General features: G+C 46.6%; 1 protein-coding gene across 1 annotated transcript in view; it reads left to right on the top strand.

Annotated features, from left to right (window-relative positions):
* The first annotated feature begins 2,301 nt into the window (after nt 1–2,301).
* CDK8 (cyclin dependent kinase 8) overlaps nt 2,302–26,399 on the top strand; it is a 44,916-nt gene continuing 20,818 nt past the window's right edge. Inside the window, exons 1-4 of the mRNA XM_040426187.1 lie at nt 2,302–2,588; nt 12,238–12,313; nt 14,934–15,044; nt 23,562–23,702. Of these exons, the coding sequence (XP_040282121.1) occupies nt 2,461–2,588; nt 12,238–12,313; nt 14,934–15,044; nt 23,562–23,702 (456 nt within the window). The 5' untranslated portion in view covers nt 2,302–2,460. The remainder of the gene's footprint in view (nt 2,589–12,237; nt 12,314–14,933; nt 15,045–23,561; nt 23,703–26,399) is intronic.

The following is a 26,399-nucleotide window of genomic DNA, read 5'->3' as shown; positions in this document are numbered from 1 at the left end:
GTGCATGAGCCCTAATACTGTGACATCCATGGCACCACTAGGGCACTGTGGTGTCTGCTGCGGCCAACAGCTAGGGGCCCCATGTGCCACCTAAACCAGTGTATACAATCCATGCATGTGCCTACATTCCCACCTTCACCGGCACTGCCGTCCTGCTGTACAAGCGGAATGAGAAAATGGACCCTAAGGGCGTATTCACACGAGCAGTGTAACAGTCACCCATGTGTGGTATCAGTATTGTGCCCTCCGAGTTCCGTTTGTCCTCCTTTCCGTCACTAGGGCATCATCCGGTTTGCACGTCTGTTCAAGGGGTTTTATGAGACTTTTCTACTGATGATCTTTTCTCTGGATAGGTCATGAGTATCTGATCGGTGGGGGTCTGACACCCGGGACCCCCACCGATCAGCTGTTTGAGAAGCCAGTGGCGCTCGCAGTAGTGCTGTGGCCTTCTCACTGCGTCACAACTATGTACACGGCCTGGACGCAGCTCAGCCCCATAGATGTGAGCGCCGGTGCCTCCTCAGATTGCTGATCGGTGGGGGTCCCGGGATCCAGAAGATAAGTCATCAGTAGAAACGTCTCAGAAAACTCCTTTAAAAAAAGAATGCTTACACCTTTTCAACATTTGCTAGGAACCATCGTTGACAAAGCAGACCGCACATGGATGGCGTCCGCGTTCATACGGGGTCTAGCACCAGAATCAGACCAAAGAAGTGCCCGCCGCCATTTTCTCTGCAGAGACCAATAGGCTGTGCAGAAACTGCCCGTGTGAATTGGTCCATGGACTATACTGGGGTCAGGGTAGGGGGTGCGCTGTGAATATCACTCATGTGAACAGACCCTAACAGGTGCAGCAAGGTGTATGATCACAGCCTTGAGGGTAATTGTATTATTTGAGGAAGGGGCGCTTTGAGAAATCCTAGTCTATGGTACTAAAATCGATTGTCTGCAGACTAAAAACTTCTACCTTAAAGGGGTTTTCTGAGACTTAAAGGGAATGGTCAATCTCACACATATAGGTGGCATATTGCCACCAATGTCAGATAGGTGCAGGTCCCAGAGGTGGGAGCCGCACCTATCTCTAGAACAGGACCTCCAAAGTGGAACGCGCTTGCGCAGCGTCCTCTCCATTCACTTCTATGGGAGTTCCAGAGCCGGCGATGACTTTTTTCAGCAGTCCCATGGAAGTTCTGAATAGCGGTATCTTGGAACCGAACCCGAGTTTTTTTACAGTACAAATTACTTTATGAAGCAATAACTTTGGCTCACCGGAGCCAATACTTTCTAATACTGTACAGAGCTCCTGTGGATGTGTCATCTGAAGTCGCTTTGCTCATCCCTAGTTATGAATGAATTGCTAGCAGTTTACAAGAAGGTCCTGATGGGTGTTACCAGTATAGGTGGGGTTCGGATGTCTGACTCTGATTGGATAATGTCAGACCGGGCAGGGACACGCCCACAACTAGTAACACCCAGCTGGACCTTTACTGCAAGCTGCTGGCAATAAATTCTTATCTTCTAGCAGGAATAATAAAGGAACGGCACAAAGTAGTCATAAGAATACGTCAGGAGGGGGGAAAGGTCCTCTTTAACCCTTCACAGGGGATCGGAGCGTACGCCCTCATCCGTACAGAACAGGTATACGTCTCTTTATAGGAATTTCATCAAACTGGTAACTGTTATCGGTACACGCACCAGACGTATCGGATAACCGTAGATATGGCGCCCTGTGCCGCTCAGCCAAGAACGTACGCCAAGAACCGTTACTGCGGTTTTTGGCCACGTGCCTCAGACTGAAATGGGTTTCCAGGAACATCGGGGTCATTTATGGTGCAACCCATAGGATACAGACCCTAGAGGTAAGTGACCAGCTACAAAGTGATCTCTAAGGTAGGTAGCCTCCTGTTAAACCCTGGGGGCCCCTTGCTTTAGGAGCTCTCAGAGCCTAGGCCCACCGCAGGGCGCTATACAATAACGTCTGGGCCTCGGTTTCGCCCTCCATAGTAAAAAGATCGCATGTTGAGCTGGCTAGACGCTAGTGGCCGCCTACTGGACGTCGGCAGATCCGATCGATTGTTTCAGCACTAATCGCAACAATCGCGCCGGGTTATCACAGGTCCCTCCATCCGCTTCCGCGCAGGGCAGTGGGCGGAGCTTAAGCACTGACGCTCGGTCAAGACAGTGATGGGCGGAGTCACTCGCTCACCAGGCGGAGCCTGAGAGCGGCGTCGCGCGCCGCCATTCGCTGAGCACGCTTGGGGTGGGCGTGGCCTGATCCGGGACAGGCGGGGCCGTCCGTCTTTACGACAGTGTTTTGCGGCAGCGGCGTCTGCTGTGTGCGTGAGGGAGGGAGACCGGCTGCTTCTGCTTCGAGCGAGAAGAAGCTTTGAGGGCTGCGGACCGTGCGGCAGCCTCTCCCCGCCCGGGTGCCAGAATAACGCTACATGTTCCCACCTCAAGATGGACTATGACTTCAAGGTGAAGCTGACAGGCGAGCGGGAGCGGGTGGAGGACCTGTTTGAATACGAGGGCTGCAAAGTTGGAAGAGGCACATACGGTCATGTGTTCAAAGCCAAGAGAAAAGATGGGTGAGTGGTGTGAGGGCCCCTGGGGGTGGCGGGGCCCCCAGCGGTGTGATGTGGCGGCCGGGAGGCTGAGCCTATAGGGTACACAATGTCCTCCAGCCCTCTGTCATCCACAGCTGCCGGGAGGTCCTATTGTCGGGGGGATGTCTGTCCGACCTGTCACAGACCTGCCCTGTGCACCTTAGGGATTATTTTTCACTTGATTGTTTTACATTTTTAAGACCTTTTTTTTTATGTCGATGGTCAATTTCCAATGGTTTAATTTTCAGGTGAGAAGATGTCACTATCCGATCAGCAGCCCAGAGTTTATTCTGTCTGCAGCTTGAGATGTGAATGGAGTAGAAAAAAAAAGTTTCCTGTGTCGCGTGTAATCGTACAGAATATATATTCATTTCAAGGGAGTCGCCAAGAAATTCATGGATAAAGCAGACACATGGGGGTCATTTACGATTGGCTATACACCAGTTTTTGGTGTAAATAAATAATGGGCTCTCACAAGCGGTTCCAAAACGGATCAGTTTTGCCCTAATGCATCCTGAATGGATAAGGATCCGCTCAGAATGCATCAGTTTTCCTCCGATCAGTCTCCATTCCGCTCTGGAGGCGGACACCAAAACGCTGACGAAACTGAGCCAAACGGATCTATTCTGACACACAATGTTAGTCAATGGGGACGGATCCATTTTCACTGACACAATAGAAAACGGATCTGTCTCCCATTGACTTTTTCAGTGGTGTTCATGACTGATCCGTCTTGGCAATGTTACAGATAATACAAACGGATCCGTTCATGATGGATGCATGCGGTTGTATTATTGTAATGGATTCATTTTTTGCAGATCCATGACGGATCCACCTGTGAAAGTGGCCTTACCCTGCTCCCTAGCACCTGCGTCACATCTGACTCCCGCACAGCCGCCGCTGCATCTCCCCATCGTGTGGCTCAAAACATCCGGCGACAGGGGGGCAGCCAATAGGAGGCTGTGATGGGGACAAGCCTTCCCCCCCCCCCCCCCAAGCGTCACCCGCGATGCCACGGAGGCTTGTTCCCGTCGTGGGGGAGATTCAGTGGCATCAGGAGCTATGCGGATGCCGGGGAGTGGGGCGAGTATAACTTATCGGAGGGGCCCCGGCATTGGGGTGGGGGCATTATAGGAGTTGGATAACCCCTTTAACATTTATGCCTCGAAATGGAAGTAAATGTTGATGAAAACTTCCCCTGTCGGCCTGAAATAGGTGCATCCTTCTAGTATATAGCGAAGAAGGACCGGCACTCGCTTTCTTGATATGAAGAGACGTTTATTCAAGGCATAATAGCATCATCAGTGACTGCAGTTTGGAAAAGGCTCCGGCTTGAGCAGAAACCAGTCACTGATGATGTCATTGTGCCTTGAATAAACGTCTCATCATATCCTCAAGAAAGTGAGTGCCGCTCCTTCTTCGCTAGGTACTAGTGGGACGCCTTCCCTGGACGCGTGAACCACATGCAAACCGCAGTGCCGACCCGTCGCCTTCAAATACTCATCGAGGCGCATCCTTCATCAACACGGGGGGGCGCGCATCAAAAACTTTTTTTTTTTTTTTTTTTTTTTTTTTTTTTTTTGCGCAGACCCATTGACCTGTGCATGAGCCCTTAGGGATGAGCGAACCCGTGGAACTTTGGGTTCAGCCGAACTTCAGGTCAAAGTTCGGGTTTGGGACCCGAACTTGACCCTGAACCCATGCCCCATTGATGTCAATGGGGACCCGAGCTTCACTTTATTATTTTCCGTTATAACATGGTTATAGTGGAAAATATGGCAATTTAGGGGTTAAAAAGAAAAAAACTCTCCTCATCCACTTGGTCGCGCTGCCGCAGTGTCTTCTATCTTTATTCAGCAGGACCTGCCAAAGGATCTGTGATGACGTCACTGTGCTCACCACATGGTGAGTGTAGTGATGTCATCGCAGGTCCTGCTGAATGAAGATGGTCGCGCTGCCGCAGTGTCTTCTAAGTGGATGAGGTGAGTGTGTTTTTTTTTTTTTTTTTTTCCCCTAAATTGGCATATTCTTTTGCATTCTGTCTTAATGCTGCTATTATTTTCCGCTATAACAAAGATATAATGGAAAATAATAAAATGGCCCAAACCCTGACTTCAGTGAAAAAGTGTTAGCTCATCCCTGGTCACTATACAATGTCAGTATAAAACCCACCTACATACAGCAGTGGTGGGAGCCTTCCTGGCTCCGGGGGCCGCATGGTCGATTACGATGGCAGTTTGGCCGTGTCCATTCACTGCTCAGACGAATGATCTTTACCTGTAGAGAACTGGATCTTATGGGTTAGTTCCGATGTGCAGATATTTCTCTTCGCTTTTTGACTGTGGCCTGGAGTTCACTAGGATCCATAGTCTGATATGAGGATTGCGCCACATAGTGGTAGTTGACAGAACTTCACTTCATATTTTATACCTTTTTTTTTTTATTATGGCTTGTATGTCATACAGATGGTACATGTTCTGCCCTATAGTAATAGCTTTGGTTATGTAAGTTTGCAAGGTCACATCCCTGCAGGGTCACGTGCCACTTTAGGACACATCGCCACTGAGGAAATAAAAAAAAAATATATATATATATATTTTTTATGGGTACCACACTATGCCAGGGAAAGTTAAAACCCCACAGGCTGGACAGACCCTTTAAGAACTGCACATTGGGCCTCTGGTGAACCCGGTGGTGATTGAACGCAGGATGGGAGCAGTATTGTATGTTATATATATCTAGTGGGTGCTGTGGGGGGGACACAGTGGATGCTTCATCATAGGTACAAAACTGCTGACAGATGCCCTTGAGCTACTGTTGGGTACTGCTGTGAGGGGAGACATTACATTTTCTCCGCTGGCTCTTGGACCTGGGTACGATGAGTCCAGGCCTGTCCATATTGGCATGGTGGACCTGATGAAAACTGGAAGGAAGTAACAGCGGAGCATCTACGTCCTCGGCTTTGCAGTGCGGTACGCTTTGTTAAATGTAATCTTGAGGGCACAGTAGGACCGTTGAGGTGAGTGCGGCCCCGACGTGTCTCCAGGCTGACTTCAGACCAATCTGCCTGGCATCTTCTGGGCAGGAAGTTTGTGGGATAGAGATGTCTGGTCTGTTAATACACCGGTCCCTGCAGATTATCGCAGCTTTTCAGCGCTGCAGAGCGATTTACATCTTGCCTTCAGATCCCTTTGCCTTCTGTTAGTAATAAGGAGACTTTTAGGAAAGGATGTCTCCGCCGCGGAGGCTCTGATGTCTATTTTTACTGCCCCCCTTTCATGACTTTTAATAGCAGCCGTTCTGGGTGGGTTTGGATGGCTTTGACGCAGGAAGATGAAGCAGTGAAGATCTTGTCTCTCTGCCAGGTAGCACTAGAAAAGAATGTAAATTGCTTCAGGTTCCCTCTCCGTAGCCTCAGATGTATAAAGGCGGTAACGCAGAGAATTCAGATTGATTTAAAGCAGGGATGCCCAACCTGCGGCCCTCCAGCTGTTGCAAAACTATAACTTCCAGCATGCCCGGACAGCCTACAGTTATAGGGCATGTTGGGAGTTGTAGTTTTGCAACAGCTGGAGGGCTGCAGTTGGGCATCCCTGATTTTAAGGGATTCTCCAATTTGGGCAGTCACTTCTTATTTAGAAGAAAGCTGGTCAGTGTCCCTCTGCTGACATCCATAGGACTCTGCAGTAGTCCATAGAGGAACCTGTCTTCAGTTTCTGTGCAGCGCCACCACAGGAAAGATGGAGCTTTACAAATGCCCATTCAAATCAATAATTCACTGAACTGCAGGACAGGCCCTCCAGAGATGCCCTTTGTAATCGCCCCCCACTTGGGCTGAGATCAGGATCCCTCCCCCCTCTATGAAATAGGATTTGTTGAGTAATTTACTAGGCGACCCCTTTAAAGGGTTTTTCAGGACTTAAAGGGATATTCCCATCTCTGACCTTATGCCATCAATGGCTCAGATCGGAGTACTTCTTTAAAAGGGTTGTCCAATGCTTTATAAGTGAGTGCCTCTCCTCCAGATAGGCCGTCACTATCTGGTCAGTGGGGGTCTGACTCACCGCACCCCATGCTCATCGGCTGTTCTGCATTAGATCTGGCAACAGAATGGCCCCCGTTTTGCAGTGGACTGAACTGGTTACTGCAGCACTGCTTCCATTGTCCAACCAGCTCCATCCACCATACAATGGATGGTTCTCAGTACTTCCAGTGCCAGACTTCTGAACAGCTTACCGGCGTGTCGGACCCCTGTCAATCAGATAGTGACCGCCAGTCTTGAAGATAGCCCATCACTTGTAAAGAAATGGACACCCCCTTTTAATATCTGATTGGAGGGGGTCTGACTCCTGGCAATCCCTACAATCATCTGTCTTCAGGAGCTGCAGTGCATTGGCACAGCACCATTGGCTGTGTAGTGGCCACTCCTGGTTACTGCAGCTCAGTGCTATTCAAGTGAATGGGTGCAGCAACTATACGGTGTCTGGTTCCTCTAAACGGAGGGGGTACTGGGAATGAGATCCCTATTGATCTGGCATTGATAACTCATCCTATGCATAGGTCAGCAATATTAAAGGGTTATTGCAGTTAGAACAAATTATTCCTTAAACACTTACTCTTACTACCGGCAGCCCCACAGACGGTGAGAACGAGACCCTGCACTGCCCTCTTCACTGACCACGGCAGTGCTGTGCCAACATTGTGGTGTTAGAGGACCATGATATATATATTGTGGCAACCCCTTTAACAAGTGTAGGGTTGTGTGGGGAGCGGATAAGTAAAAAATGAATGTATTGTGTGTGATCGGAGCTACTGTGTGAGGCTGTCAGGCTCTGCTGGTTTAGATAAGGGGTGAAGCCCTTGAACGTGACTTATGACCATTCACTCTGCACTAACCAGCTCCGACCAATACACAATAGCTGATCAGTGCGGGGGCCAGGAGTTGGACCCCCACCAGACTCGTATTCATGACCGGTCCTAAGAAGTAGTCCTGCAGAACCTCTTTGGTATTACGGCACTATCTTGCTGTTTATGTGCGGCAGCACAATAGGTAATACGTCTGAGGGTTTACTATGTCCTGCTCCAATAAAAGCCATAAATAAACCATAGTAGAGCTGTGAGGGTCATCGAAACCTGCGTTTTTCCAAGTGGCTGGATTATTGAAATGCCGTAGGTGGCAGCTTGTCCATTTACAATGCTATAGGCCTATGCTCCGGATTTGTCCGTCCTTACCTTTCCTTAAAGGGGTATTCCGGTTACACAGGAAAGGGGATAACTATTAAAGCGGTGGGCATCCTACCACTGGGACGCCCACAGATCATGAGAACGGGGGCCCCGTACCCCCTGAAAGGAACAGTGCAACTGCTCTATTCGTTTCTATGGGAATTCCGAAGGCAGCAGATAACTGAATATAACCGGAATACCCCTTTATAGAAAGGTAAGGAGTGACAAATCTGGTGCAGAGGCCTATAGCATTGTAAATGAAACGACCACCTATCGCAGGCATTTCAGTAAGGGCGGGTTCACATCACCGGTATGGATTCCATTTATGTTTTCCGTTATAACAGAAAATAACGGAATCCATAAGACGGAAGCCGTTAAGAGGCATTCCGTTTTGATCCTCCATAATACAAGTCTATGGGCAGCATTACGGATCCGTCCGGTTTCTTATGGATTCCGTTATTTTCTTATAGCAATGTTATAATGGAATGCATAACGGTGATGTGAACTGCCCTAATCCAGCCACTTGGAAAAGGCAAGTTTCGATGCCTCTTCAGTTGTTTATGGCTTCTATTGCAGCAGCAGATAACCGTTAACTATATAGGCCTCTTTCACACTTGCGTTGTTGGGATCCGGCATGCACTTCCGTTGCCGGAGGTGCCTGCCGGATCCGGAAAAACGCAAGTGTACTGAAAGCATTTGGAAGACGGAACCGTCTTCCAAATGCTTTCAGTGTTACTATGGCACCCAGGACGCTATTAAAGTCCTGGTTGCCATAGTAGGAGCGGGGAGCGGGGGAGAGGTATACTTACAGTCCGTGCGGCTCCCGGGGCGCTCCAGAATGACGTCAGAGCGCCCCATGCGCATGGATGACGTGATCACATGGATCACGTGATCCATGCGCCTGGGGCGCCCTGACGTCACTCTGGAGCGCCCGGGGAGCCGCACGGACGGTGAGTACACTGCTCCCCCGTTCCCCGCTACACTTACCATGGCTGTCAGGACTTTAGTGTCCCGGCAGCCATGGTAACCACTCTGAAAAAGCTAAATGTCGGCTCCGGCAATGCGCCGAAACGACGTTTAGCTTAAGGCCGGATCCGGATCAATGCCTTCCAATGGGCATTAATTCCGGATCCGGCCTTGCGGCAAGTGTTCCGGATTTTTGGCCGGAGCAAAAAGCGCAGCATGCTGCGGTATTTTCTCCGGCCAACAAACGTTCCGTACCGGAACTGAAGACATCCTGATGCATCCTGAACGGATTACTCTCCATTCAGAATGCATTAGGATAATCCTGATCAGGATTCTTCCGGCATAGAGCCCCGACAACGGAACTCTATGCCGGAAGACAATAACGCAGGTGTGAAAGAGCCCATGCCAAAAGTAAACCTTCACACATGTTGCCTATTCTGCTGCACATAAGTCCTGTACATGGGACCCTCACCGATCTAATACTTAACCCCATCCACAGGATAGGGGATAACTTAACTTAAAACGGTTTTCCAAGACTTTAATCCTCAGGATAGGTCATCTGTATCTGATCGGTGGGGGTCTGACACCGAGGACCCTCGCTGTTCAGCTGTTTGAAAAGGCATCGGCACGGAGGCCTTCTCTCAGCTCACCAAGCACAGCGCCATACATTGTATAGTGGCTGTGCTTGGTATCGCAGCCCAGACCCTTTCACGTCAATGGGGTTGAGCTGCGCCTATGCCACGTGACCGATGAACATGACATCACTGGCCTGTGGAAAAGCAGTGAGAAGCCCACTGTGCTACTGCGAACGATGGTGCCCTCCTAAACAGCTGATCGGCGGGGGTCCCGGGTGTCGGGCTTACATTGATCAGATACTGATGACCTGATAGGTCATTAGTCTTAGTTTTGGAAAACCCCTTTAATGTGACTGGAATACCCCTTTAAGATTTCCTAAGTTGTATTGGCACTAGATGACCAACTTAGAGTAATGCAGAATGTTTTCTTTTCTATTGGGCGTTGTTCAGGCTACGTGTCTTATCTATATGCACCGTGGATGATGAGAGATTAGCAGAGTTCTGCCTGTGAGACCGGGTGCCCTGGAGCTGAGGACACGCCCCCTGCCGCTTGATTGACAGGGTTTCACATCTCAGCCGATCCTGACAATCTTGCGCCTGCGCCACTGCACCGAGTTCTGTCTGCATCCATGCAGTTTTTCTGCAAACCATAGAACATGACCGTGTTTTTTTTTTTTTTGCGGACAAGAATAGGCAGTTTATTATGACCATGAGGGATGCAGACGGCCAGTGTCCGTATTTTGCAGATTTGTGGTTGGTGGACCGTAAAATACCATATTTTTAACCCTATAAGACGCATTTGCCCATAAGATGCACCTAGGTTTTAGAGAAGAAAAATAAAAAAATATTTATAGTTTTTCATCAGACCATGGGAGCCCCAATGTTAATAAGGCCCCTATTCAGACCTTACATCATACTCCCAAGCTGCGTTCAGCGCTCCTCCTGTACTAATGAGCTCTTCAATTAGTATTCGCCCCGTAACAGACACTGACCTTTTCCCCTACTTTGGGAGGTGGGAAGATGTCTTACAGGGCGCAAAATATGGTACATACGGTTTTGTGCATGAGGCCTTATAAGAAAAGTGTTATCTGGTGTGTCCTAGTCTGCCCATACGTATGGATGAGGAGGGTTACATGGTGTTTGAGGTTTCCGTTCAGCACATAGGCCTGTTAACTCTCGACGTGTAAAACGTATCCATACATATAATGGACCGGACGTGTCCCAAAAGCTTTTTTTTTTTTTTTTTTTGTCTGTCTACAAGTATATCCAATTGTAGTTGACTATTCTCCCCAGTGAATGGGGTTTCCCTATACAACCAAATAAAGGGAAACGTGGCGTCTGTAAATCCTCAGTCATTGCGTATTTCCAGCTCTGAGGTCCTCTAGGTAGAGGGGTGTGTGTGTATATGTGTGTATGTGTGTGTGTATATATATATATATATATATATTCACTTGTAGATTTTAATTTTTTTTTTTTTTTTTCCCTTTTAAATGAATGCAGAGCACTTTGCAGCAGGACCTGTACAACACGGCAGTAGTCTGCTGAGAATTGGGTTATTGCCATGGTTTCTTGTGCAGTCTGAAAGGCTTTATTGGTTTTATGCAGAAAGGAAATGTGCAGTAAATGGCGCTGATTGGTTCTCTTTGATTTTGTAGAAACTTCAGAGGCTAAAACTGTAATGGATTTGCCGGCCTCTGAGTAAATCCAGTTTAGCTTCCCCTGACTACTTCCAGTATGCTTCATGCGTCCCCCATCTACACCGTCCTCTTCTTCTCTGGTTATTTAACCGCTCAGATCAGGTTATAGACTCTTTGACCCTCATTACAATGTTATTACCTTTTGTTTTCTGTGTCCCTCGTCCAGATATTGAAACACTTTTTAAACATATGCAAATGAGCTTCTTAAGGTGCCCAGGGGCGGTGTTACTGGGCAACATGCCCAGAAAAACTCCTCTTTCAGCCCTCTGGCCCGCCCTTCTGTCCTATTACCTCCTCCTCTGCCTCCAGCCGGCGGACGTCACGAGCAGCAGGAGAAGTCAGGCTGGGAACTGGCCCGCACCTGCGCACTGCTCTGCCCATTATGGGCAGAGGAACAGCTTTTCATATTGCGCATGCGCCGGCCAACTAAAGACAGCCGACCGGCGCATGCGCAATATGAAAATCTGTTCCTCTGCCCATAATGGGCAGAGCAGTGCGCAGGTGCGGGCCAGTTCCCAGCCTGACTTCTCTTGCTGCTCGTGACGTCCGCTGGCTGGAGGCAGAGGAGGAGGTAATAGGACAGAAGGGCGGTCTGTGGTTTAGCATTTTCCAACCTCTGCAATCCAGATAATCCTAAGAATAAAGGGGTCACAGCAGTACTCCATCATTGCCTCCCTGTCACGTTTTTTCCAGCCATGACCACCCACTGTACAGGTTGAAATAAGTTAGAAAGTGCATCTCCTATGGGTAAGTCATAAGTGTCCAGGTGGGACAACCCCTTTAACCTGATTGTCTCCAGTAGCGCTCTCCAGAAAAATGGCGCAGCTGTAGATAGGTCCTGGAACTTAGGTTTGGATGATGGCGGATGCTAGTGCTGGGTCATTGGCGGAACAAAAAGCATTTGTTATATCTAGCTGTACAGCGGCGATCACAAGGAATATAGCTTAATAGGATGAAAGGATGGCTGATGGCGTTTCGATTTTTACACTTGTCTACAATCTACAGCATGTAGTAGGCGTTCATACTAACCTTACCGTCACTAATCTTACCAATCACTCGTGGTTGGTCTTTTTTGTGTTATTTATACGGAAGGCAGCATGTGTTTGATACGGATATGGCGGAACAGGATGGAAGTGCAGCTCTAATTCTGTCTCTTTTACCTTGTCTTAGGAAAGATGACCGAGATTATGCTCTGAAACAAATAGAAGGTACTGGAATTTCTATGTCTGCATGCAGAGAGATTGCTGTAAGTACAATTCTGTGCTGTACACATTATAAACCGTTATAAGGAAGCCTGCATGGTGATTGAGTCATTCTGGTCTCTGTCCTGACCAAACGCATCCTTCGTATCCTGCCATTATGGCGTATCTGTAGCATATGTCATAAAACTTGGGTGGGGGACCCCTTACTTTTTGTATCAAGAGCCTCCTCCTATCGGACATTTCTGATGTCTTATTGTGAATATGCCGTAAAAATCTATGGTTGAAATTCGACTTTAAAGTGGAGCTGTGTTTTTTTTTTTTTTGTTTTTTTTTTAAGGGGTCTTCTTTTCACAAGCCTGGGGATGGCCTGTCTCCCCCAGTGCCATGCACTTAGATAGGAGAGTCAGGGAGCATCCATTAAGACTCCTCTTAGCCAATTCATTTGGTTTCTGTAACAATCTTTGGCAAAACAGTTCTCAAAAATACAGTATTTTCAGGATTAAGAGACTCACTTTTTAGGGTACTTTCACACTAGTGTTATTCTTTTCCGGCATTAAGTTCCGTCCTAGGGGCTGAATACAAGAAAAGAACTGATCAGTTTTATCCCCATGCATTCTGAATGGAGAGCAGTCCGCTCAGGACGCATCAGGATGTCTTCAGTTCAGTCTTTTTGACTGTTCAGGACGGAGGTAATACCGCAGCATGCTACGGTTTTATCTCCGGCCATCCTGGAACAATTGCCAGAATGCCGGATACGGCATTTTTTCCCATTGATGTGCATTAGTGCTGGATCCGGCCCCGAGTGTTCTGGCAAAAGGATCAGTTTTTTCGGTCTGCGCATGCTCAGACCGCAAAAAATGTGAAAACAATAAATGCTGGATTCGTTTTTCCGGATGACACCGGAGAGACGGATCCGGAATTTCAATGCATTTGGCCTCATGCACACGACCGTTGTTGGGTTCCGTGTCCGTTGTTCCTTGATTTTCTGCGGACCCATTGACTTTCAATGGGTCCGTTGAAAACTCGGAAAATGCACCGTTTGTCATCCGCGTCCATGATCCGTGTTTCCAGTCCGTGAAAAAAATAGGACCTGTCCTATTTTTTTTCACGGACAACGGTTCGCGGACCCATTCAAGTCAATGGGTCCGTGAAAAAACACGGAGGCACACAAGATTGTCATCCGCATCCGTTTTTTTCCTACAATTTTCAATGCAAACTTGACTTAGATTTTTTTTTTCACTTTTCATGTCTGGTGAGCCTCCAAAAATCAAGGAGGACACATGGAAAAAGAAACGGAACAACGGAACCCCGTTTTGCGGACCGTGAAAAAATACTGTCGTGTGCGTGAGGCCTTAGTCAGACGGATCAGGATCCTGATCCGTCTGACAAATGCCATCAGTTTTGACGTATCCGGCAGGCAGTTCCGGCGACGGAATTGCTTGCCAGATCACTCTGCCCAAAGTGTGAAAGTAGCCTTAGTAGGAATAAATCTTGCTGTGTCTTAGTCTGCAGTCAGGGTGGGGTCCAGCAGTGTCAGACCTCACTGACTGCTTCCTTAGGCTACTTTCACACTGGCGTTTTGACTTTCCGTTTGCGATCCGTTCAGGGCTCTCACAAGCGGTCCAAAACGGATCAGTTTTCGGCCTAATGCATTCTGAATGGATAAGGATTCCGCTCAGAATGCTTCAGTTTGCCTCCGATCAGTCTCCATTCCGCTCTGGAGGCGGACACCAAAACGCAGCTTGACTGATCCGTTTTCACAGACACAATAGAGAACGGATCCGTCCTCCATTGACTTTCAGTGGTGTTCAAGACGGATCCGTCTTGGCTATGTTAAAGATAATACAAACGGATCCGTTCTGAACGGATGCAGACGTTTGTATTATCGGTGCGGATCCGTCTGTGCAGATCCATGACTGATCCGCACCAAACGCGAGTGTGAAAGTTGCCTTAAAAGGGTTTTCCAAGATTTTATATTATTTATTTATTTTTTTCACTAAAGTTACTGGATAGGCCATCAGTATTTGATTGGCGGGGGTCCCCAGTGTCGGACCTCCACCGATCGGCTATTCTCGCAGCTTACCAAGCACAGCGCCGTCCATTGTATAGCGGCTGTGCTTGATATTGTCGCTCAGCTCCGTTTACTTGAATGGGGCTGAGCTGCTTCTAGGCCCTGAGATCAATGAACGTGCCTAGGCCAAGCAGAGAGAAGGCCACGGCGCTCACATGTTTCAGGGCAGACTCCCTGGAATCGCACAGTTGTACACTTTCGAAAAACTAATGTTGTGTTAGTGTAAGGATATTCATGCCCCAGCGTCCTTGTCTTCCAGATGGCACCGTCCACTGCCAGACGAGGACTTTGTGGACAAAAAAAGGCTTTTTTGGCTATTAGCAGTGGTGTGTGACTAGCTGCTGTATAAATGCATGTTCTGAGAAGGTACCTTCCAGCAGTTGAACCCTGGTCCACTCTGGGGCAGATGTGTATAAGCCCCCACTCGAAGCCTCGGAGGTATATGGACAGTGTCAGTACAACCCCTTGCAGTTGTCATCATAAGTTTCTTCTAGTTGGTTGAAAGGTTGCACCTATTTCTTACATGGTTTGTGTGATCGTTCTGTTTGCAGAAGTGGTCATTGATACTAATCTCTTCTTGCTTTCATTTGTAGCTTCTACGGGAGCTGAAACACCCGAATGTTATTTCTCTACAAAAAGTGTTCCTCTCCCACGCGGATAGAAAGGTGTATCTTCTGTTTGATTTTGCAGAGCACGACCTGTGGGTAAGAGCCTGTTTTTTGTCAATGCAACATGCAGCCATTGGGGGGGGGGGTCAGGTCTATCAAAACTAGTGCAAAGCTTAGCAACCAAGCATCCTTTTTATTTTTTTATTGGAAAATTAAAGCAGCATCTGTTTGCCTGGGGACAGTTTTGATAAATGTTCTCAATTTTATATGGATGAAATGAATATAAGGCTGGCACAGCAATCAGCTGATCGCTGCAGGTCCGACTTCTAAAATCCCCAGCGATCAGCTGATGACACCCCTGAGGCTGGGCACAGATCGGGGGCTGTCAGATAGGGGGGCTACTCCTTGCTCTCACTATTAAGGCTGGATCCCTATTGCACAGCTGCCTTTTATAATTTACTTGTTGCCATTGGAAACGGGCAAGCAGTCTATCGCCATCCTGCTATCTGATGTGATATAACTGATTATTTGTAACTCTGCGTGTCAGTTGAGTTGCTACATCAGGGAAATTGGAAAAAAAAAATTTTTTTTAAATTTTTATGAAAAATGTCGGATACATGGCACCACACCACTCATCTGTTTTGTGCAGCAGTGGCTATACAGCTTCCTGAGTGAAAGCAGAAGGTTTCATCCACTATGTAGTTTCCGGCACTGTCATACTGCAGCTCAGTTCCCCGGCACGGCCACTACACAGTCTACGGATTCTTGGACGCAGTTCAGCTCTGACGTTACCGAGCACGGCCGTTATACAATGGACGGTGCTGTGCTTGGTGAGCTGAGAAGGCTACGGCGCTGCTGCCTTTTCAAACAGCTGAACCGTTGGGGTCCCCGGTGTAGGATCAGACACTGATGACCTAAGTATAAAAGTATCAGAAAATCCCCCTTTAAGACTAAACCGAGGTGACCAGTGTAAACAAAGCAAAAATGCAAAATCTACCCAACAGACCCTTTTCAGATAAAATTCACACATCCATTTTAAAAAAAAACAAAAATTTTTAAGGCCATGAGTTGAATTACTAGAAAGGCTTGTACGTCTTCTCCGTTTTCTAGCGCAGAAACTGTTCATATAAATGCAGTCTTAGAGTATATTGACGGATTTTGCAGAAATGAATGTAACTCCATCCATGTAGAGCAGAAATCCATGCACGTGCTGCAGTCATGACCCCACTAATATAAAACTGATTTTTTTCAGTTGCAGAAATTTCTGCTACACATGGGCCCTGTGTGAATATACCCTTATCTGCGAGACAGGCGTAGACTGCCATGGATGCAGTCATTCCATAGAGATTAGAAGCGTGCTTCCAGCAGGTGACGGTGTACCTCTTGCAGCATGTTTGCATACTGTATTACTTCTCGCCCCTGATGCCTTGGAAAAGTGCAAATGTCAAAATGTGCTGATACTCGGCAGCCTGCGCTATAACTCCTGTAGGGCCCGCAGCCCGCATCCTGGTGTATCATGTTGCTGCCATAGCAGAAGGGCAAGGCTGTTACGTTGAACTTGGTTGCTCTAAATTGGGCGTCTAATCAGATTTCTTTTTTAAATCCCTTCCGGATGCTGCGCTCCTTGGTGTGAGAAGTGCGTGACCTGAGTGACAGCTCTTCGTTACGTGTGCGAGGCCTTGACCGTGTTATTACAGGTGTCCCTATAATGGAGAATCACGGCAAGTGCCCGGTCTTTTTTTGTTTGAATTGCAGATTTTAATGCAGTTTCCATTTAGTCGTAGGAAGGGTTTTTCTCTTTTTGGCTCGGCCTTCATTGGCTTTTTCCAGTTAGTTGTTTTCCTTTGCTCTGGATAAACATACCAAAGAAAAGATAGGAGAACGGGCCATAGAGGGAGCTCAATGGGCAATGCTCCCCTTTCAGCCAGGCATACTTGAAGCCCTGTCTGACAGTATCGGATGCTGCGGCCAAGCTTCCGGACCTGGCTCACATTCTTAGAAAAGGGATTTTGAAAGTGCACTTCAGAGCCGGCACCATTCCAGCATCTCTCCTTTCATCGGCCTCGGAGCGGATTCACTTTGCTGGTTCTGACTCTTAAATGCATTCTTTTGTGTTCATGCACGATCAGGTGTCCGGTTCATGAACTGTACATTTCAGATATTCTAGGCCACGTTCGTACTGAGACCAAAAAATTGCTTTTTTTTTTTCCTGAAAGTATGTAGAATTTTTATATTGCAATAGATTTTCAGATTTTCCATCTTTCTATTTCTGCATTATTACACACAGCTGCTTTTCTAAATTTTTCTAGTTGCCCTTGGATACAGACAGCCATATTGCTCTACCCTGTTGTCAGACGTGTGACCCAATGGTTTAGCTTTAAAGGGGTTATCAAAGACTAAAAAATGTCCCCCATATACCCGTGTCCCTTACACTGAATATACTTGCGCCGCTGCTGCTTCTCCCTGTGCGCAGATGATTTTCATCCGTGCACAGGGAGAAGTGGCGGTGCGGGAGCCAGGTACGTATATTCAGTGTGGCGAGCCCGGGCATATGGTGGACATTTTTTGTCTCGGATAACCCCTTTAAGGCTACTTTCACACTTCCATTGTTAATTCTGGTATTGAGATCTGGCAGAAATTAACACAGATCTGTCACTGAAAGTCAATGGGTGACTGATCCGTTTTTTAGGCTACTAAAAAAAAAAAAACTGATCCGTCACCATTGACTTACATTGTTTTCAATGTTAGATCTGTTTTTTTTTCCCTTTTGTTTTTATGACCAGACACCAAACCGTAACTTGCAGCGGTTTTGTGTCCATTTGCAAAATGGAAAAAAGACGGAACGGAAGACATCCTGATGCATCCTGAACAGATCTCTTTCCAGATCTTAGAAAGCATGAGAGCTAAACGGAAACGTTTTTTTTTTTTCCCCCCGGTTTTGAGATCCTCTGCCAGATCTCAATACCGGAAAACAACAACGCAAGTGTGAAAGTAGCCTAACTCTCTCTAACCACCCGCAATGCCCTGCTCTCTGGTAAGGCCTCATACACACGACAGCATTATTTTCACATCCCATCCACATTTATTTTACGGATCAGATGTGGACCCAATTTTATTTCGGTGAGGCAACAAAAAATGTGGACAGCACACCGTGTTCTGTCAGCATCTGTATGTCTGTCCCGCAATTTTTTTTTTTATTAAATAGAACATGTCCTAGTCTTGGCCATTTTGCAGACAAGATTAGGCGTTTTGACAATGGGGCCCACAGAAATTGTGGGATGCACACAGCTTGGATCCATGGTTTGCGGGAACCATAAAAAAATAAAAATGTACCTGTTAGTTTTGCACTTCCGTACAATATAAAGAAAGTAAAGTATTTACGTGTTCTGTAGACTTTAACTATGGGTTGTTGGAAATTGTTCAAACCCCGTGTGTGTTCCTGCAAGTAACTTTTAGGACTTGTTTACACAGTGGATTTTCCAGTGTAAAATCTGCAGCAGAATCCGGGGCAGAAATCCAACCGCTAATCCACCTGCTAACACCCGTTAAGTTTCCAATGATTTCCATGTGGAAACTGCGCCAAGATGCAGATTTGTAAAGTCCACAGCCTTATGAATGGCAGTGTGAATTCCCAATGGAAACTGATGTAGATTTCAGTGCTGAAATTCGTGTGAAGAAAATGCAGTGTGAACAAGCCTTTAGTGGGTTTGTAGAAGCACCCCTTATTCTAAAACATTCAGGTCAAGAGATTCTTTTGGAACTAGCTTCAAAAGCCTTTATTACAAAGCCTGTCTCATGTCCACATAGAAAGCTGAGTAACTGAATAGATTATCTTTGGCTGATCCTGAGTTTCTGGATGTATCATAATTCAGAGCTGCATTCTCAATTCTGCAGGTTAGTATTGGAAACAAGCTCGTTTAAAGACGCTGCAGGACAGTTTTCCTTACATTCCTTTACTTGCAGCCTGATGTAAAGATGACCATTCCCAGAATAGAAATTACCATAGTGCCCGTTACCTCCAAATTCCCCATGGTCAGCTAGATCTTTAGGAGAGAGGTTGACCTTCGATAAGTGACAATATGCCATGGAGGGGGTCCCACCTTTGAACCAAAATGTACTGCAGCACTGCAACTAGGACCTGATTTACAACAGTTGCGATGTCCAAAGCAATTTTATTTGAATGTGCTGACAACAAAATCACACAAAAATAAAAAAATGGAAATCAAATTTTTCAACCCATAGAGGTCTGGATTTGGAGTCACACTCAAAAATAAAGTGGAAAAACACACTACAAGCTGATCCAACTTTGATGTAATGTCCTTAAAACAATTTAAAATGAGGCTCAGTAGTGTGTGTGGCCTCCACGTGTCTGTATGACCTCCCTACAATGCCTGTGCATGCTCCTGATGAGGTGGCAGACGGTCTCCTGAGGGATCTCCTCCCAGACCTGGACTAAAGCATCTGCCAACTCCTGGACTGTCTGTGGTGCAACGTGACGTTGGCGGATAGAGCGAGACATGATGATGTCTCAGATGTGCTCAATTGGATTCAGGTCTGGGGAACGGGCGGACCAGTCCATAGCATCAATGCCTTAGTCTTGCAGGAACTGCTGACACACTCCAGCCACATGAGGTCTAGCATTGTCTTGCATTAGGAGGAACCCAGGGCCAACCGCACCAGCGTATGGTCTCACAAGGGGTCTGAGGATCTCATCTCGGTACCTAATGGCAGTCAGGCTACCTCTGGCGAGCCCATGGAGGGCTGTGCGGCCCTCCAAAGAAATGCCACCCCACACCATTACTGACCCAATGCCAAACCGGTCATGCTGGAGGATGTTGCAGGCAGCAGAACGTTCTCCACGGCGTCTCCAGACTCTGTCACGTCTGTCACATGTGCTCAGTGTGAACCTGCTTTCATCTGTGAAGAGCACAGGGCGCCAGTTGCGAATTTGCCAATCTTGGTGTTCTCTGGCAAATGCCAAACGTCCTGCACAGTGTTGGGCTGTAAGCACAACCCCCACCTGTGGACGTCGGGCCCTCATATCACCCTCATGGAGTCTGTTTCTGACCGTTTGAGCAGACACATGCACATTTGTGGCCTGCTGGAGGTCATTTTGCAGGGCTCTGGCAGTGCTCCTCCTGTTCCTCCTTGCACAAAGGCGGAGGTAGCGGTCCTGCTGCTGGGTTGTTGCCCTCCTATGGCGTCCTCCACGTCTCCTGATGTACTGGCCTGTCTCCTGGTAGCGCCTCCATGCTCTGGACACTACGCTGACAGACACAGCAAACCTTCTTGCCACAGCTCGCATTGATGTGCCATCCTGGATAAGCTGCACTACCTGAGCCACTTGTGTGGGTTGTAGACTCCGTCTCATGCTACCACTAGAGTGAAAGCACCGCCAGCATTCAAAAGTGACCAAAACATAAGCCAGGAAGCATAGGAACTGAGAAGTGGTCTGTGATCACCACCTGCAGAACCACTCCTTTATTGGGGGTGTCTTGCTAATTGCCTATAATTTCCACCTGTTGTCTATCCCATTTGCACAACAGCATGTGGAATTGATTGTCACTCAGTGTTGCTTCCTAAGTGGACAGTTTGATTTCACAGAAGTGTGATTGACTTGGAGTTACATTGTGTTGTTTAAGTGTTCCCTTTATTTTTTTGAGCAGTGTATATCTCCTGATCAAAAGTTTAAGACCACTTGGAAAAATGGCAAAAAATCATATTTTACATTGTTGGATCTTAACAAGGTTCCAAGTAGAGCTTCAACATGCAACAAGAAGAAATGGGAGTGAGATAAAAATAATTTTGAGCATTCAATTTAATGAAAATAACGAATAAACTGAAACAGGCTGTTTTTCAGCTGATCAAAATTTTAGGACCACATGCGTTTAAAAGGCCAAATCTGTGCAAAGATGTGGATTTACATGTTGTGATGGCAAAGGCCAAAAAACTCTCCCTTTTTGAACGTGGTCGGGTTGTTGAACTGCATAAGCAGGATCTCTCACAGCGCACCATCGCTGCTGAGGTGGGACGCAGTAAGACGGTCATTTGGAATTTCTTAAATGATCCTGAGGGTTATGGAACAAAAAAGTCAAGTGGAAGACCCAAAAAAATGTCATCAGCACTGACCCAGAGGATCCAATTGGCTGTCCGTCAAGATACTGGACGATCCTCGACCCAAATTAAGGCCCTTACTGGTGCTGACTGCAGCCCCATAACCATCAGACGGCATCTGAGACTGAAGGGCCACAGAACTGCTCGTTTGGACTTTGCAAGAGAGAACCAAACATGGGACATTCAAAGGTCAAAGAAAGTTTTATTCTCTGAGAAAAAATTTAACCTTGATGGTCCTGATGGTTTCCAACGTTACTGGCATGACAAGCAGATCCCACCTGAGATGTTTTCTACGCGCCATAATGGTCTGGGGTGCTTTTTCCTTCAGTGGAACAATGGAGCTTCAGGAAGTGCAGGGGCGTCAAACGGCCGCTGGCTATGTCCAGATGTTGCAGAGAGCATTCCTCATGACTGAGGGCCCTCGTCTGTGTGGTAACGACTGGGTTTTTCAACAGGACACCGCTACAGTACACAATGCCCGCAGGACAAGGGACTTCTTCCAGGAGAATAACATCACTCTTTTGGCCCATCCTGCGTGTTCCTCTGATCTAAATCCACTTGAGAACCTTTTGGGGATGGATGGAAAGGGAAGTTTACAAAATTGGACAACAGTTCCAGACAGTAGATGGCCTTCGTGCGGCCATCTTCACCACTTGGAGAAATGTTCCCACTCACCTCATGGAAACGCTTGCATCAAGCATGCTGAAACGAAGTTTTGAAGTGATAAACAATAACGGCGGAGCTATTCATTACTGAGTTCATGTTTGGAAGTTGGATTTCTGTTTTGGGGGGTTTAGGTTTTTTTGGGAGGTGTGGTCCTAAACTTTTGATCAGCTGAAAAACAGCCTGTTTCAGTTTATTCGTTGTTTTCATTAAATTGAATGCTCAAAAAATGTTTTCTCACTCTTATTTCTTCTTGTGGCATGTTGAAGCTCTACTTGGAACCTTGTTAAGATCCGGCCATCCTAAATAGGATTTTTTTGCCATTTTTCAAGTGGTCTTAAACTTTTGATCAGGACTGTGTGTGTGTGTGTGTGTGTGTGTGTGTGTGTGTGATATATTTTTTTATTTATTTTTGAGTTCTTTTAATATACTTCAGTGAGTATTTACAGTTTTCTATAAAAAAAAGTTTCTATAAAGTGTCCCCTTTAGCAGCTGTCGACAGAACACTGAGTTAACTCCGGCATGCCTCTTCTCTCCCTGTTCCCACAAGTGTTTGATATATTTTTCTAACTTTCTTGCCTATTTGAGTTGTAGCCAGCGCTGATCACTACAGCCCTGCTTTCCTCTATCTGCCCATGGATACGCTGGGCAGATACAGGAGAGCAGGGTCAGGAGCAAGTCAGCTAGGCAGGAAACTTAATAAAATGCATATTTTATTTTTTATTTTTAGTAAACCATATTATAGATACTGGTCGGGGCAAGGAGAGCAGAGGCAGAGTGAGAATCCTGCCTCTGCATGTTACAGTAGCCGTATTCAGCATTCTGTAGAACACTGGCAATGGATTCTTTGTAGCAACGCTCATTTAGAGTTACCAAGGGGACATTTTACATGCAATATTCTAAAATGTTTCCATAATTCATTAATAAAGTATATTGAAAAAAAAAAAAAAACACAAATCAGTGTCCCTATACATAAAGTGACATGATAGTCCACTTCAGTTTAAGTCTACTTTTACACTCGCTTTTTGGCTTTCCGTTAGTGAGAACCGTTCAGGGCTCTCACAAGCGGTCCAAAACGGATCAGTATGCATTCTGAATGGAAAAGGATCCGCTCAGTTTGCATCAGTTCTGTCTCCATTCCGCTTTGGACACTGACGCCAAAACGCTGCTTGCCAAAAGGATCCGTCCTGACACACAATGTAAGTCAATGGGGACGGATCGGTTTTCTGACACAATCTTGCACAATAGAAAACGGATCCGTCCTCCATTGACTTTCAATGGTGTTCAAGACTCATCCGTCTTGGCTAGGTTACAGATAATACAAACGGCTCCGTTCTGAACGGGTGCAGATGTTTGTATTAACTGAACGGATCAGTCGATGGATCCGCACAAAACACAAGTGTGAAAGTAGCCTAAAATCTCACATTCCATATTTACACGTAATAAGCTCTGGAGGTACTGGTTCTCGGCCATATTTGCATGCTACAAAAGACAGTTATAACATGGGAAATGTGCAAAAATTGTTAGCTGTAAAAGCCCACCCCGCGCCTCAGGCCTTTTGTGCTGTACTTAGAATAAAGCAGGAATAACGGGATCATGTCTTTATTCGTCATTGTACTTATCCTTTTGTAACTTTGCGGCTTCCTGTAGGTTTGCTATCGTTCCCCTGGCCGGCAGTGTAGACTGTCATAGTTTCCTTCATATTCATGCTATCTGACCTTCAGCCGCAGGTTCATGGAATGAGGCTTCCAGGAAAAAGCGGAGACTGCACAAGTGAATGGAAATAACCTTTCTCATGTCTCGTCTCATTGCCAAATGTGTTTTTGCTTCTTTCAGCACATAATCAAATTTCATCGAGCGTCTAAAGCCAACAAGAAACCAGTGCAGTTACCTCGAGGAATGGTGAAGTCACTGCTGTATCAGATTCTAGACGGGATTCACTACCTGCACGCCAACTGGGTGTTGCATAGAGATTTGGTAAGTTGATCCGAGCCAAATGGAAGAAAGCTTGTTAAATGTTGCGATCGTTCGTTCTTTATTATCCAAAGTGAAAACTCGCATCTGTTCACCAATCTTTAGAGAGCACCCACTTCTTCTCCTCGAAATCCTTATACAGTATCTGAAGCCCTGTGACGGCACCCTCTCGCTACAGGTTCTGTCCTTGACTACGAGGATCTGTGTACAAATTTGTAGAAGAGTTTGAGTACTGTCTTAAAGGGGATGTCTTGCCTCCAACATTGGTGGCATATCGCAAGGATATGTCACCAATGTCAGATAAGTGCAGGTCCCACCTCTGGGACCTGCGCTGATGAACAGAGCTCCTAAAGTGAGCACTAGCACGGCCGTTCTCCGTTCATTTCTATGGGAGTGTTGAAAATAACTGAGCGGCAAGTTCTGGTGTTTTCAGGAGTCCCATAGAAATGAATGGAGAGCACACCGAGCAAGCGCGGCCACCGCCCTATTCACTTCTATGGAGCTGCCGGTAATAGCAGAGCTCCGCTATTTTAGGCAGTCCCATAGAAATGAATTGAGGGCGGCCATACATGTGCAGTGCACTCCTTTTCACTTTGGGAGTTCCACCCTAGAGACCTCTGGGACCCGCACCTATGTGACATTGGTGGCCTATCCTGGCAATATGCCACCAATGTTGGAGGTTGGAGAACTTCAAGTGAATGCACATTTTTCCTGCCAGAAATAGCCAAGCTTGTATTTACCTGGGTCCCATATGGGTCCAGATTCCTCTTGCTGTTGTATACCTTTTTTGTCAGCTGTTTGGCAATGAAAAAAAACTCAAATTAATGGGGTTAGAAAACCCCTTTAATGTATACTGTGTAAGCTGATCCTACTTTACAAGTACCTCTCACATATAAACCTTGCACAATTCCCAATGCTGCTGCAGCAAGAATGCAGATGTGCAAATAGTGTGCCCCCTAGTGGCTGCAACGTCTTGGGAAAATTCTATAGTTTGACCCTTTAAGCATTTACAACACAAAGTGCTCTGTCCCCTTCACCATTTATCGGCTCTGCTTGGCTTTTCGAGCACGTGGGGTCTGGATCAATATAAATTGTATGGGATCCATGCTCTACCCACTTTAAAGAGTACTGCCACCGGCCCCCGACATGTCTGTTTTTAGTAAATACTCGTATTCTTCACCAATTAATAATTCTAGAGAGTATTTTATTACAACGCTACACTGTGCTGTTCCTTTGTTATACCTCCTGAAAATGTTATATATAAATAAGCAACGTGGGTGGTGGTCCCCTTGTCAAAGGGGCGAGTTTCTACAGTCTGGCACTCCCAATACTGATTGTACAGAGTCGGACTGTATGGACACCCTTCCAAATGGTAACACCCACTTGTCATTTTCTTCCATGACATTCTAGAAGGAATAATAGAGGAATGGCTCAGTGTAGAGATAGAAGGGGAAATGTTCCAGGTGAACTGACAGACCCTCCCTCCAGAATAGAATAAAATAATAATTGGTTATGCTGAATTGTAAATAGGATTTTTAAATAAAATAAGCTTCTCTGAGGCTTTTCCTAAATCACAGATCTTCAAACATTTTAAGTGTTCCTGGGCATTCAAGTACCTGGGGAAAGTCCTTGACACGATAGGAATGGAATCCTTGACGTTAAAATCTTGTGGGACAGTCAAGTAGGGCAGAAAAACAAGCATTGGCAAGCCTGCTGGTCCTCACCCCAAGTAGTAGTCTACAAGTAGTACTCAAGATCCTGTGAAAGTGGCAGAGGAGATGTGACCTGCTCTGCCCCCACTTCCAGCCAAAAATGTCACCTGGTCACTAGAGAGCAGATACCCCAGTCCCTGCACTTTCCAGCTGTTATAGGGAGATGTGTGAATGGGTTGAGCAATGCATGAACGGTGGGAGGGTCCCCACGAACCCCCACAATCTAACACAGATCACCGATCCAGTAGAGATGATTAATTCTTCCGACTGGAATAACCCACTGAAATGGATCTGTAAATGTCTTTTAGTAGATGCTTCATTTTCTAAACGTAATAACTATTGTTACAACTCGGCTTTGTGCCGTTCCTCTATTATTCCTCTCAAACATTTTAAAGGGATTATCTGGGAATCTGATATCGACGGCCTGTCCTCAGGATAGGACATCAATTTCAAATTGGCAGGGGTCCGACTCCCGAGACCCCTGCTGATCAGCTGTTGGTAGAGTCCACGGCGCTCTGGGCCAGTGATGTCACCATACATCGATCACATGGCCTAGGGAGGTGGAGCAGAGACCTATTCAAGTGAATGGGGTCTAGCTGCAATACCAAGCGCTGCCACTATCCAATGTAAGGCTCTGTGCTTGGTAACCTGTGAAGAGACTGAAGCACTCCCCAGAGCAACAGTAAGCGGAGCAGCCTCTTCAAACAGCTGGTCAGTGGGGGTGCTGGGAGTCTGCCGCCCCGCAGAGGATAGGCCATCAGTATGGAATTCCTGGGTTACCCCATTAAGAATAAATTGATAACTAAGTGCTACCTGTCACCTTGTCAAAAGGATGTGTCCCTATTAGTATTGATTGGACACACTCCCCCCAACAGTTAACAACCCAGTTAGTTTATTCATAACATTTCTAGTAGGAATAACATTGGAACAGTACAACAACACTTTTGTGAGTTGTAAGAATAGATGCTGCAGATTTGTCATTTCATGG

This window comes from Bufo bufo, chromosome 3 (genome assembly GCF_905171765.1).
Source record: "Bufo bufo chromosome 3, aBufBuf1.1, whole genome shotgun sequence".
NCBI classification, from domain to species: Eukaryota; Metazoa; Chordata; class Amphibia; order Anura; family Bufonidae; genus Bufo; species Bufo bufo.
The sequence above is the reverse complement of the archived record's forward strand: the minus strand, read 5'-3'. Positions and strand labels throughout refer to the sequence as shown.